Raw genomic sequence first — 12,996 nt, 5'->3', positions numbered from 1 at the left:
CCCCCTTCCTGTCCCTTAAATAGAGGAATATTATACTTGAGGGCCTGATTTCAGGACTCATTTGTTTGTTTATTTGTTTTTGTTGTTTCTCATTCTGGACCTCACTTTTCTCTTACAGTCTAATGATTTCAAGTTCTGCCTACTACTGTGTTCTGTTAGCATAGGAAACATAACAAGTTGTACAAATAGTAACATCACATTTAAGCAGGTAGCCAAATTCCATGAGGAGGTGTGGAAGTCCTAGCCTCAAATTCTAAAAATGCTCATCTAAAATTTTGTTAGTGCTCTATTTTACATCTCAATATATAACAGTCATTAGCATTTTTGAGCATTTAGTATGTGCCAACGACTCTCCTCCATTCACTTCCCCAAGGCCCTAGCTACTCTAGTTCTTAACCCTAACACATGGAAATAGGCATTCTTTACTAAGTTAAGCAATGTTTTCAATACTTGTTTACCAAGAAGTTCTGTTCTCATTTTTAAAATTTGGTGCAATTTCATCCTTTTAATCGGATAATGTAACAAATTATATTGGCAGTATCCTAATGTAGAACCATCCTTGTATTCACCTACAACTTTTTTATTCTTTTAATACATAGATTCATTGTGTTCATACTTAAGATTTTATCATTAAAATCACAAATGAGATTGAACTGTGATTGTTTTTCTTATGTCTTTATCACATTTTATCACATTTAATATATTATACTATTACTGCCTCAAAACCTTTCATGTTGACAGCATCTAGCATTTTTTTACTTACACATGCCTTTTTACTGAGCCCAAGTGGCTGAATATAGAAAAATGTCTGAAGCAGTTGTCAAATAGAATCGTCCTCCATCTCTGTTCTTGGAAGCAATATGAAATAGTCCCTTTTAGACCTGAGACCTGCTTTAGTTATGCTGGAAAAAGAAATGGGTGTGTACTTTGCCCTCAGAGGATTTATTTATAGTATCTAACATTTTAATGTTGGTTAATAAGTAAAATCACCTTCCCTTTCTTTTCTTTCATCTTTTCTTAACTTTTTTTTTTTAGGTTTCTACTTTTGTTTATTGTAAATCATGTTGCTGTTTTCTTTTAAAATACAGAAAAACATAGGCATTACCAAGATACTTAAATAATTTATATTTCTCTTCCAGCAACTTTTAGATGTCTTTATCCTTTATCCTCCTCTTATTGGAGTACTTTCACCAAAATTATTGTCAATCTAAATCTTTGTGTAACAAATTGTATTAGTCACTTCCCTACCCCTGGGACAAAATACCCGACACACACAACTTCAGGAAGAGAGGTTTATTTTGGCTCATGGTTTCAGAGGCTTCAGTGCATGTTTGGTCTGCTGGCTCCATGGCAGAAATGGGCTTGTCAAAAATGAAGGAAAGATACTCATTCCCCTCATGGCATCTGGGAAACAGAGCACAAGAAGAAACCAGAGAGAGACCTATACCTGCCACAGGCACGCCCACTATGATCCGCCTCCTCCAAAAGGAGTCGGCCTTTTAACAGCACGTTCAGCTATGAGCTCCTTAGTGGATTAATCCATTTTCAAAGTTAATATTCCCATGATCTACTCATTTTCCAAAAGCCACACCTATGAACACATTGAGCTTGTTCTGGGACATTTTTATCCAAATCATAACGTTTGGTTATACTCACTTGTTTTTTTAACAATAATAATATACATTGTTTATTGTCTACATAGTAGTTATTCAGAGTACAAGATATGGGCATGAAATATTGTCCAAACAATATTAGCACAGACCTTTCTTTTCAATGAACTAAGAGAAACTAGTTATATTACTATCTCTACTATTTTTATACTCACTTATTAACACAAATAATTTATCCTTAAACTACTTTAGATTTATTTCATATTTTCTACCTGTATAGCCATGTCACCTATAGATAATGAGAGCTTTACTACTTCCTTTGCAGTATGCATTATATTTTTCTTTCCTTACAGTACTGGTAACAACCTTCCATATGTTCATTGGAAGGTGCTAGCCAGGTTCAGGGCTGCATGTCTATACTTCTAGTATTTGGGAAGCTGAAGCAAGGCTCTGTGGTATGGCCTATAGTCTCAGCTATCTGGAGAGCTAAACTAGAAGAATTTTTTGTTTGTGTTTTATCTTTACTTATTTATGTTTTGTGGTGGAGGATTAGGCCTTGCACACGTTGGGGTTGATGCTCTGCCACTAAGCAGCACTCACAGTCCAGCTAAAGGAAATGCACCAAGCTCCAGAATGGTCTAGTTCCAGTCTTAACTTTCATGGATGCCTCAATTTAAGGGGTAGGGGAGCCTAGGATCCTTAACCACCTATGTCTAACTAGGAGGGGCCTTATGTCTCTCCTTGGTGAGCTACTCAAGAGGTAGGAGTGCTATAGAAGGGGCCATTCTAACAGTGGTACTGGGAGCGACACTCCCTTTGTTCTCCAAATCTCTCTTTCTCTGCCACCTGTCCTTTCTGCACATGTATCACCTGTTATGTTCCTTGTAGCAACCTTTCTTTTAATTTATGATTGGTTTCCTTTTTAAACCTTAAGCTGTATATTTCTTCTTGGAGAACACGCTTCAATTTTTGTCTTAAAGCTTTCCTTTTATTTTCTAGTCAAGTTATAGAATTTACCATTATTTTTCTATCTTTATTTCAAAGGATTTAGGGAAAGGAGGGGCTAACATTTGTGCTCCGCCTCTCATCTTGACCCAGAAGCCTGTATATCATAATTAATGGTAAAGAATGTATAGAAGGCTTTGTCCCCATTGAATGCTTTTGCTTGAAAGCAGAACTGCATGTGGAGTTGTAAAAAATGGTAAGAGCATCAAGAGAAAAGTGCATGGTGCAGCACCGGTGATGAAGGTGTCTTTTTTCAGGTTTGTCCTAGGTGCAGTCTCCCCTGCAGTTGTGGTCCCATCCATGCTACGCTTGCAGGAGGCAGGGTACGGCATAGAGAAGGGCATCCCCACTGTGTTGATCGCTGCCAGCAGTATGGATGACATCGTGGCTATCACAGGGTTCAACACATTCTTGAACCTCATCTTCTCCCAAGGTGAGCAAGAAATTCCAAACCACTGTATCATTTGTGACCTTTGTACCTCTTCAAGCAAGGTTTCAGGCTTTACCTCTTCACTTATGAACTAAGACTTTTCAACTTCACATCTTTTTATTCTTCATAGAAAGCTCATCCCAGGTCAAGGAAGAAATTTCAAGGGTTAAACACTTAGCAAAGTGGTTTTTTTGTTTTGTTTTGTTTTTTGTTTTTTTTCGGAACTGGGGATTGAACTCAGGTCCTTGCGCTTGCCAAGGAAGCGCTTATTCTACTGAGCCATCTCCCCGGCCCAGCAAAGTGGTTTTAACAGGAAACATTTTGATTAATTTGATAATTCACGTCATTACTGTTTATCTGTTCATGGTGCTTTGGAATTTTATCACAATTTTCACTAAGAAAATGTGGAGCATCAGTATCATTAGTACTACTAGTACTTTAATAGGTATTTTGAAATGTTCCTTTTCAGTTATCCTAACAAATCACTGATTACTCTACATTAAGACAATATAAACACACAAAGTGGGGATAACCATGTGCCTCTTTGAGTAGTGGTAGAGCAAGATCCAAGAACACCAGTTCGATTTCCATATTTGCTAATGCTTTAATTATCTGCAGTATTTGAAATTCAGTCTTCTGTATTACTTAAGCATGAAAATGAATGAGTAGGGGGCCGGGGAGATGGCTCAGTGGAATAAGTGCTTCCCTGGCAAGCGCAAGGGCCCGAGTTCAATCCCTGGTTCTGCCTAAAATAAAATGAATGAGCATTGGGGGTATTAAACAGCTATTCATGTGTGCTGGCCATTGGCATTATGGAATGTTTGGTGAATTGCTTCTCTTCAAAGTCTTTTTCCTATCACAGATGTGTTCATCTTTTGTTCTTTTTGATGTGTCAGGATTCTGAATAAAATTAAGAATAGGGCCAGGGAGATGGTTCAGTAGAGTAAGTGCTTCCCTGGCAAGTGCAAGGGTCTGAATTCAATCCCAGTTCTGCCAAAAAAAAAAAAAAAAAAGAATAATAACCCTTTGTTTTACATACTATATTTTGTATTTGTAATTTGCCTTTTTGTTTTCTATTTTTGCCATTCATAAAATTTAAATTTTGTATGAATTCTGGCCATGGTTTTCCATGATTGGTATCATTCATTCCTTCAAAAGTATTTTTTTAGGCCTCTTCATTATGCCAACCTCTGTGCCAAACACTGAAGATAAACAGTCATGTATGGATGACTTTCTCTTTGAAGATGAGGAAACTGAAAAATAGAAATCAAGTAACTTGTTCAAAATCATAGATGCTATAAGTAAGACAGCCAAAATATAAATTTACCAGTGTAACCCAGAGCTGCATATGTGACTACATTTTATACTGCCCCTCAACACAGCAGATGGGCAAGTCCAAATGACCTGTGTTTTCCCAAAGCTTAAGTTAAATGAATAATCTCAAATATAATGAATAATTTATAGCAGAGGGTGACATCAATCCTCATTTGAGGTAAACCAAAGAAAGTGAATAACCAAGCAAGACCGCATCTTAATATTCCTTTCCTACCTTCTGACTCTGTAACTTCCATGTAAAATTTTAAAGATTTTTAAGAATTGATGTTGTGTAGTACATCTTCCATATATCTGTATTTTGGAACATGGCCTATTTTGAGCTCTAAATTCACTTTTATATAACTAATACTACTTTCAACCTTCTTGTTGGATATTGCATCTTTGTCATATCACCTTTATTATACACAAATTCCTAAATACATATTCTACCAAATATATATACTATGATCTCCAAGGAAAAAGAAAAATAACAAGTGTCTGGAAAGGGATGGCCACCACTTTTAGCAACTCTTATAATTGCATATGCCAAACACAAGTTGTATTAATCTCATGATATCTCAGTAAATTTAAAAGTATATAGACATCTTTTGTAGACTTTGTGTACTAAGTTGGTTGGTTTCCATTTTTCATGGTTCTGCTTTTTATTGTAATGCTAGCTCTGCTGCTAGCTATCTGGTCAATTCCCTTTCCATCATTATCAAATGTCCTTGTGTCTTGTGATAGTGTGTGATTTCAAGTTTGTCTAAGTAGACACTCCTCTTCTCTTTTGATGGCCATTTGTGTGGAATATATTTTTCCATCTTTCACCTTCAATCTCTAAGTCCTTAACTCTAAAGTGAGTTTCTCATCCAGAACATATAGTGTGGTTTGAATCTTGCTTTTTAATCAATTTGTCATTTGCCTAGAGAACTTATCTGTGGAACATTTGCAGTAATGCCTGAAAAAAGGTTTTATGCTTGCCATTGTATTTATGCCTAATTCCCATGTTGTCCCCTTTTCCTCTCCTGCCCCTCCCTTCCTGTTTTAGTTTTATTTATTCATTTATTTATTTGGTACCAAGTCTTGCTACACAGCTTGGACTCATACCTATCCTCTTCCCTCAGCCTCCCCAACCCTGGGATTATAGGCATGCACCACTATGTCTAGTTTCTGTGGCCTGCCCAGCATGCCCAGGGTTCCAGGGCAGGAATCACATGCAGTTTGGGTCCAACCTGGGTCCTTGCACCTGCCAGGTAGGTACTTAGATCGCTGACCTATCTTCCCAGCCCCTGCATTTTAACTTTTTATAGACACTTCGATTCTTTTGTCATTTTCATTTCTTTTTTTTTATTGTTAATAATGTATTTGGTTGTTACAGGGTCTCACTACACAGCTCGGGCTAGTGGTGATCTTCCTGCTTTCAGCCTCTTCAGCACTGGGATTACAGGCATGCACCACTGCACCCAGACTCTGTAGTGGGCTCAGCCCTCCCTGAGGGCAGGGCTGGCATGGCATGTGGTGCCAGGAATCAAATTGCAGTCCCTGTACTTGCCTAAGCTTGCCTAAGTAGGCACTTTAGTCTGCTGAGCTATCTCACCAGTCCCTGTCATTTTCATCTCTATATCTTCTATAGGTCTTTTATTTGTTGATCCATAGAATTATATAGAATACGTTATGGTTATAATAGTTTGTTTTAAACCAGTAACACTTAATCTCTATGTGTCTTGGATACTTTTCTCTTGTTACTGAGATAAAATACCTGATGCCCAAAGTTAAGGAAGGAAAGGTTTATTTAGCTCACAGTTCGTGGAGGTTTCAGTCCATAACTAGCTTATGGACTGTCCCCTTTTCCAGAAATAAAAGAGAAACAAAGTCTTCTGCAGATTCAGAAGCCTCTGACACAGCACAGGGGCAACAGTTCATAGCAGTTGAAAACAACAAGAGCAAAAGAGGGAAGCAAGCCTTTCTTCCTGGCTCTTACTGTATGCCAGCTGCCTGCCCTGGGCAGGTGTAGCACTCATATACGCTAGATTCAACCCCCTCCAAAACACCTGTCCCCATGAGGCTTTGGGGTGACATCCAGACACAAACCATAACACTACTCCTTTACATTTATTTCTCTGCACTTTAATGTCACAAATTGCATATTTTATATTGTATATCTGTTCACATGGTTAATACATTTATTTTTATCTTAAAATTCCATATTTGCATTAAAAGTTCTTCACTTACCAGCCTAACAGTATTGCAAAATTCTGTAATGGTCTATAGGTTCAGCCTTAACATAAAAGCTTGTGCTTTGTACACTTGTGTGTGTTGTCCTATAAGTTCTGCTTCTCACCTCCTGTAGGCCAGATCCAGGGCTGAACTCATTCATTTCTCACGAATCTGCAAAAGACTTTGCTTCCCTTTTATTTCTGGAAAGTGGGTTGGATTTGCTGAGCCCCTTACTCTTAGTTAGCAGGGTTACCTTTGTCCAGCATTCCAGGTGCATTACCCACCCCACTGGGCCTGTCGGGTGTCTAATTTTGCAGCTACCTCGTAGAAGCTCCTATGTGAAGCAAAGTCCTTTGTCCTGCTGCCTTCAAGACCCATTTGCCTTTTTTTTTTTTAATGGTTTTATTTATTTATTTATTTATTTATTGTGTGTGTGTGTGTGTGTGTGTGTGTGGCCTGCTCAGCCCACCAGGGGGCGGGGCTGGCTGGCATGTGGTGCTGGGGGATCGAACCGCGGTCCCTGTGCTTTGCCAAGCGTGTTCCAAGTAGGTGCTTTAGACCACTGAGCCATCTCTCCAGCCCCCCCATTTGCCTTTGACTTTGACAGTTTGGTGCCAATGGCTTGTTTTTTGATCTCTCTGTTTATCCTAGTTGGTTTCCTTGAGCTTTCGCCTGTGTCACTTTCTTCCTTACAATTGAGAAGCTTGAGGCTGTTCTTCATCTGTCTTCCTTTCTGACACACCACCGTGCATATACTGCTCTGCCCCATGGCAGCCTGTAGGGCTGAAGCACCCCACAAATAAACTACTTTCCATTTTCCTGAATCTTTTTTGTGCTTAATCAGCCTACTGTCAATGCCTACTGCTGAAATTTTCAACTTTAATATTGTACTTGTCAGTTTTAGAGTTTCTGTATTTTTTTTTACCCTCTCTGTTGATATTCTCCTTTTGTTTGTGCATTGTTCCCTGATTTTATTTAGTTGGTCTTCTTGTTCCTACAGGGCTTAAGATATTTTTATCTATTTGTTTTATCATTTGTTTGTTTTTCCAGTGCTAGAGCTTAAACCCAGGGCTCCAGGCATGCCAGGCAACAGCTCTACCACTACGCAACCTCCCTTAGCCTTACTTTGAGTCTTTGTCCATTGACATTTCCTTATGTCAATTTCTGGAAATTTGGTTGTTCCTTTGAGTTGGTCCTTAGTTCCGTTTCTGTGTATGTGCTATAACTCATTACTCCAGGGTTTGCCATTTGAGGAGACTGCATCTCCTGCGGTCATTACTGTCTGATATCGTGCTAATGACTGACCAAGGCTGGCCTCTGGGCACTGCGGTTGTGACAGCTCCAGGTTTATGTGTGCAGTACTCCATTCAAATCAGCTTCTCAGTGCCTTTCTCTGGAGCTTTTGTTCCCTGTTCTCTTTACACTGTAGGTTCCCTGATTTTTGGAGCCATCTCTGGCCTCTTTGTTCTCAGGTTTGGAGGCAGGATGGAGAGGCTGGTGCCTTGGATAACCTCTAAAAAAATATTCCTTTCTCCTGGTCTCCTCCCAATGGAGAAGTGGCAGGGCTGGTGTTTTCCCCCAGTTGTTCCAACTGTGCCGACTTAGGGAAGGACTCCGACAGGCACCATGCAGCAGCTGCTCTCACCGTCCAGGTCACTCATCCTGGCTCTGCACACACCTGGGCTACTGCACTTCTTCATGGTCTGTGTTGCCCTGAGCCTTTTGAACCATATACTGATGCTCGCTCCACTCTGGAGGTGATCAGGGTTTGGGCTCCCCATTCCACCACTCTTTCTATTATTTTTATTGAAAAAAATCTTAAAATATACATAAACATCCTTTAGTGCAATGATGATGAACCTTTTAGAGATCTGTGCCCAAAATACAACCCAAAACCCACTTATTTATCACAAAGTGCCAACATCATGATTAAACCTGAATGCTAAGCTGTGGGGGCAATGCTGGGGCAACAGTTCAAGTGCTGACAGAGAGAGCTCTGGATGCCCCCTGTACCGTGCAAGCCATAAATCTGCCACCACTTCTTCAACACGTCAAATACCCAGAGCATATTTTACTCACTATTGTGAACTACAAATGTGAATACATAATATCTATGGATAAAATGTGTATTGGAAACTCAGTTGCTCCTTGGCTAGTTCTAGGCTCAACCCTGGAGTAGAAGTATTTTCTTTGTTGATAATGTTGCCATGTTGCATAGTGGATCAGAGAAGTATTAATATAACCTTACTAGCCCCACGCCAAGAGCCAGTCTTCCCTGTTGTTTTCTCCTCATACTTCCACCTCACTTTGTTTCACAAGTGAGCATGCAAGAGGTGTACACTGTGGCTTATTACTTAGTTGTTTTATGGCCCACACAGTGGAAATTTCTGAGGTTTTTCTATATTTTAAACTGCATGAGAGTAAACATTTAATTCAATTAGATCCAAATATGTTTTCACATGTATCACTGTCAAAGGTCCAGTTTACTTATTTGGTTAACAGAATGTTCCTTTTCTTTATGAACTATATAGGTTGGATTTTCTGATGTGAAAATATTTCTCTGTGAAAAGTATGTTTTATTGTGTGCCCTTACAGGTAGCATACTTCATAATGTGCTATCAACTTTATGGGACGTACTTGTTGGTGTGCTGGTAGGAGTTGTTTTGGGAGTTTTTATTCAGTATTTTCCAAGTGAAGATCAGGTAAATTTAAAAATTCATGTGTTCTGTAGAACTGCAGGATGTTAGTTTCCATCACCACAATGAACAGCCTGAGATAGTTAACTTACAAGAGGAGGTTTACCCTGACGCACAGTCTGAAGGCTCCTTTCCATGATCAACTGTTCCATCACTGTGGGTGTATATCAGCAAACCAAATCCATTACCCTTAGGAGCCAGGCTGCAAAAATGAGAGGAAGGGCCTGGGGTCCCACTGTCCCCTCTGGGAGCATGCCCGCAGTGGCCCGAGGACCTCCCACAAGGTCTGCCCCAGTCCCTCTACCTAAGAATCATGCCTCCAACAACATCTAAGATACAGCATGATAGACATTTCTTTCCAAGGGTAGAACTTTGGAAAAGTTGGAGGAAAATGTTGAATTGCTCACATCACCTTCTCCCCTAACGGAGCCCTTCGTGCCTACTGTCTGCTTAGAACTGAGCACATTGGTGTTTGGTACAGGCTGACAGTGGCCTTGACTAATGTCTCTCCTTCCTAATTAGTCAAATAAGGAGTATCAGAAAACTGTACTTAAATCTGAGTATCTTTCCTCATCCTGCCCCACCCTTTCTCTACTAGATTACTTATTAAGTTTGGCAATTTTTCCTAATCTTTTTTCTCCAAAGCTTCCTTGAACATTTTAGGAAAAAGATAGCTTCAGGATCAACATTATTAAAATGAGCACTTTCCTGCTCTAAAGGATATGCCATTATTAGTGTATTTTGATACCTTCCACCCTAACTTACCTGTAACAACTAATTTTTTTATTCTTTCTTTTATTTATTTATTTGGTACAGGGTCTCAATATGCTGCTCAGACTTATAGTGATCCTCTTGCCTCAGCCTCCCCAGCGCTAGGATTACAGGCATACACCACCATGCCTGGTCTCAGTGGCTAACATGGCATGCATTACCAAGGATCAAATCCAGGTCCTTGTGCTTGCCAGGCAGGCGCTTAGACCACTGCGCTATCTCGCCAGCCCTATAACCATTATTTTGATGAAAGAGATATTAAAAATTTATCTTTAAAATTTTGGTGGACAGCTTCTATAGAACTAAAGATTTTATAGATCTCCCCTTCACTATTATAACTACATTTAACTCTCATGCAGTTAAAATATTATAGCCATTTTATTGATACCAGTATCAGATATATATCAGAAAATGAAAGTTTAATATTTGTAAATTTTATTACTAGAGATCAAGTTTGATGAAATACTTAGGAAGTAAATCAACATTTTAGACACTAACATATTGAGGGACATACTAGCAAAAGGTTAAAAACAAATGATAAATGATTAAAACTCTTACATATTTAATATAAACCAATTTCTAAATATTTGTTTCTAGGAAAAAGTGCCAATGAAGAGAGCATTCCTTATTCTGAGTATGGCTGTTTCTGCTGTGTTAGGCAGCCAGAAAATTGGTTTACACGGAGCTGGAGGATTGTTCACGCTAGTGTTGTCTTTCACAGCAGGGTTAAAATGGGCCAAGGAGAAGGTGAATATTTTTTACAAGATAAAATAATTATATATATATATATATATATATATATATATATCAGGGCATTGTATGTATCAGTCAAGGAACTAAAATATTTGGGAAAAGTACCTAGAAATGTACTAAAGTGCATTTAGAAATAGTCATTATATCAAGTTTCATGTTTTATATGATTATATAACTTAGTAATGTAATTACTTCACTCATTAAAATTTTACTTATACAGTTCTTCCATGGAAACATTTTTTAAATGTATTTGGTATAGGTACTCATTATGCAGCTCACACTCATAGTGATCCCCCTGTTTTCAGCCTCCCCAGCACTGGGATTACAGGCCTGCACCAACATGCTTGGTCTCAGTGGCCAGCTCCGTGTGCCCCGTGTGGGGCTGGCACAGCATGTGGTGCCAGGGTCAAACCCAAATCCCCGTGCTTACCTAAACAGGCACTTAGTCTGCTGTGCTATCTCGCCAGCCCTCCATGGAAACATTTTTATAAAATATTAAAACTTACTGAATAAAATGCAGAAGATTCTTTCAACCTGCACCATTCCTAAATATCTAAATCCCTTCCCAAAATTATTTCTTCTCTCTATAGACATTTAGATTTTTTTCCATTTTTAACCAAAAAAATCCTGCTATGAATAGTCTTATTCATATGTTTTTTATACACACTTCTTCGAAGTAGTTGCCTGGAATAGAATTTATAGATTAAGAAATATAATCTTTTTCTTTTGATAAGTACCGCCAAATTATCACTTTAAAAGATTTTCATTATTCTGCCAACAGTACAAGAGAATGTCTCACATCTTAAGTAGTGTCTATTTTTCTCATAGCCACCTGGGTAACATTTTTTTTTTTTTTAACATAGGGTCTAACTATGCAGTTCAGGCTAATCTTGAGCTCACTCTGTAGCCCAGACTGGTCTCAAACTCCCAATGTTCCTCCTTCCTCAGCCTCCCTAATGCTGGGACTATAGGCATGCACCACCATGCCTGGCAGCATATTCGTTTTAAATTGGTATCCTTTGTCCATTCCTATTGGTGTATTTGCCTTTTATAATTTATAGTTTCTTCTTTTATGGCTGCTGAAAAATATACACATATATCATATATATATAGCATATATATGTATATATAATAACATCTCATATAATTTTTGCTTATCTTCAACTTTGTGTATGGCATTACTTGTATGAAGTTTTATAAGAAAATTTTCTATTAATATTTCCTATAAATTTCCTATAGCCAAACCTATCAGATTTTCCTTTTTGATTTTAGACTCTGTATCTTGTTTAAGAAAGACTTCCTTATTCAAGATTTGAACATTATGAACATTATGATTATATACTATTTTCTATACTACCACCTACAACTCTGGTAGTTTTTTATTAGTACATATTTGTGATATATAAAAATAACATTTATCGTGGGGCAGATGGATGGATGGATGGATGGATGGATGGATGGATAGACAGATAGATTTGTTGTATCTTTATCATTTTTGGTCCCCTACCCTAGTGAAGACAAGCTTTTAGAGCTTTCAGTGATATAAATAGAGCCAGTGAGATAGCTCAGTGGACTGAAGCACCTTTTTAGATAAGTGTAGGCAAGGACAGGGACCGCAGTTTGGTCCCAGGCACCTCATGCTGTGCCAGCCCCACCCCCAGGGCCAGAGTCCGGTTGGGCATAGTGGTGCATGCCTATAATTCCAGCGCTGAGCAGTCTGAAAACAAGAGGATCACCACGAGTTCAAACTGTGTAGTGAGATCCTGTAACAACCAAATAATTTAATTAATTAATTAATTAATTAAACAAATAGCCAGCTGTGGCATGCATGCCATAAGTTTGCCACCACTGCCCTACTCCTTTCTCCCTTTCCCCAAATTCCTTTACTCCTTTGCAAAAGAAAAAAAAATCTACCAGTTTTTTAGTATCTCTCTTTTATTTTGGTCTTTATGTTTTGGGTCGCTTATATAAGAGAAGCCATGTGATATTTAAGCTTCTGTGTCTAATTAATTCCATTTAATATTATGGTTTCAAGATCCATCTCTTTTCCCCCAAATTACTCAGATTTACCTTTGTGGCTAAGTAATACTTTTTTGCATATGTTTACCACATTTTCTGTACATTTATCTGTTGATAGGTATAGAGGCTGTTTCTGAAATCTACCTGTTATGAATACTGTTGTTATAAGCATCTATCACTG

At 38.4% G+C, this 12,996-nt stretch overlaps 1 protein-coding gene across 1 annotated transcript in view; it reads left to right on the top strand.

Moving 5' to 3' along the window:
• Slc9b1 (solute carrier family 9 member B1) overlaps window positions 1-12,996 on the top strand; it is a 41,169-nt gene that overhangs the window by 13,985 nt on the left and 14,188 nt on the right. Inside the window, 3 exon segments of the mRNA XM_004643725.2 lie at window positions 2,873-3,048; window positions 9,172-9,278; window positions 10,641-10,790. Coding sequence (XP_004643782.1) covers window positions 2,873-3,048; window positions 9,172-9,278; window positions 10,641-10,790 — 433 coding nt within the window.

The sequence above is a fragment of the Octodon degus genome, unplaced genomic scaffold (genome assembly GCF_000260255.1).
Source record: "Octodon degus isolate 3935 unplaced genomic scaffold, OctDeg1.0 scaffold00183, whole genome shotgun sequence".
In the NCBI taxonomy this organism is placed as follows: Eukaryota; Metazoa; Chordata; class Mammalia; order Rodentia; family Octodontidae; genus Octodon; species Octodon degus.
Note: the sequence above shows the minus strand (reverse complement) of the source record. Positions and strands in the feature narration are given on the sequence as shown.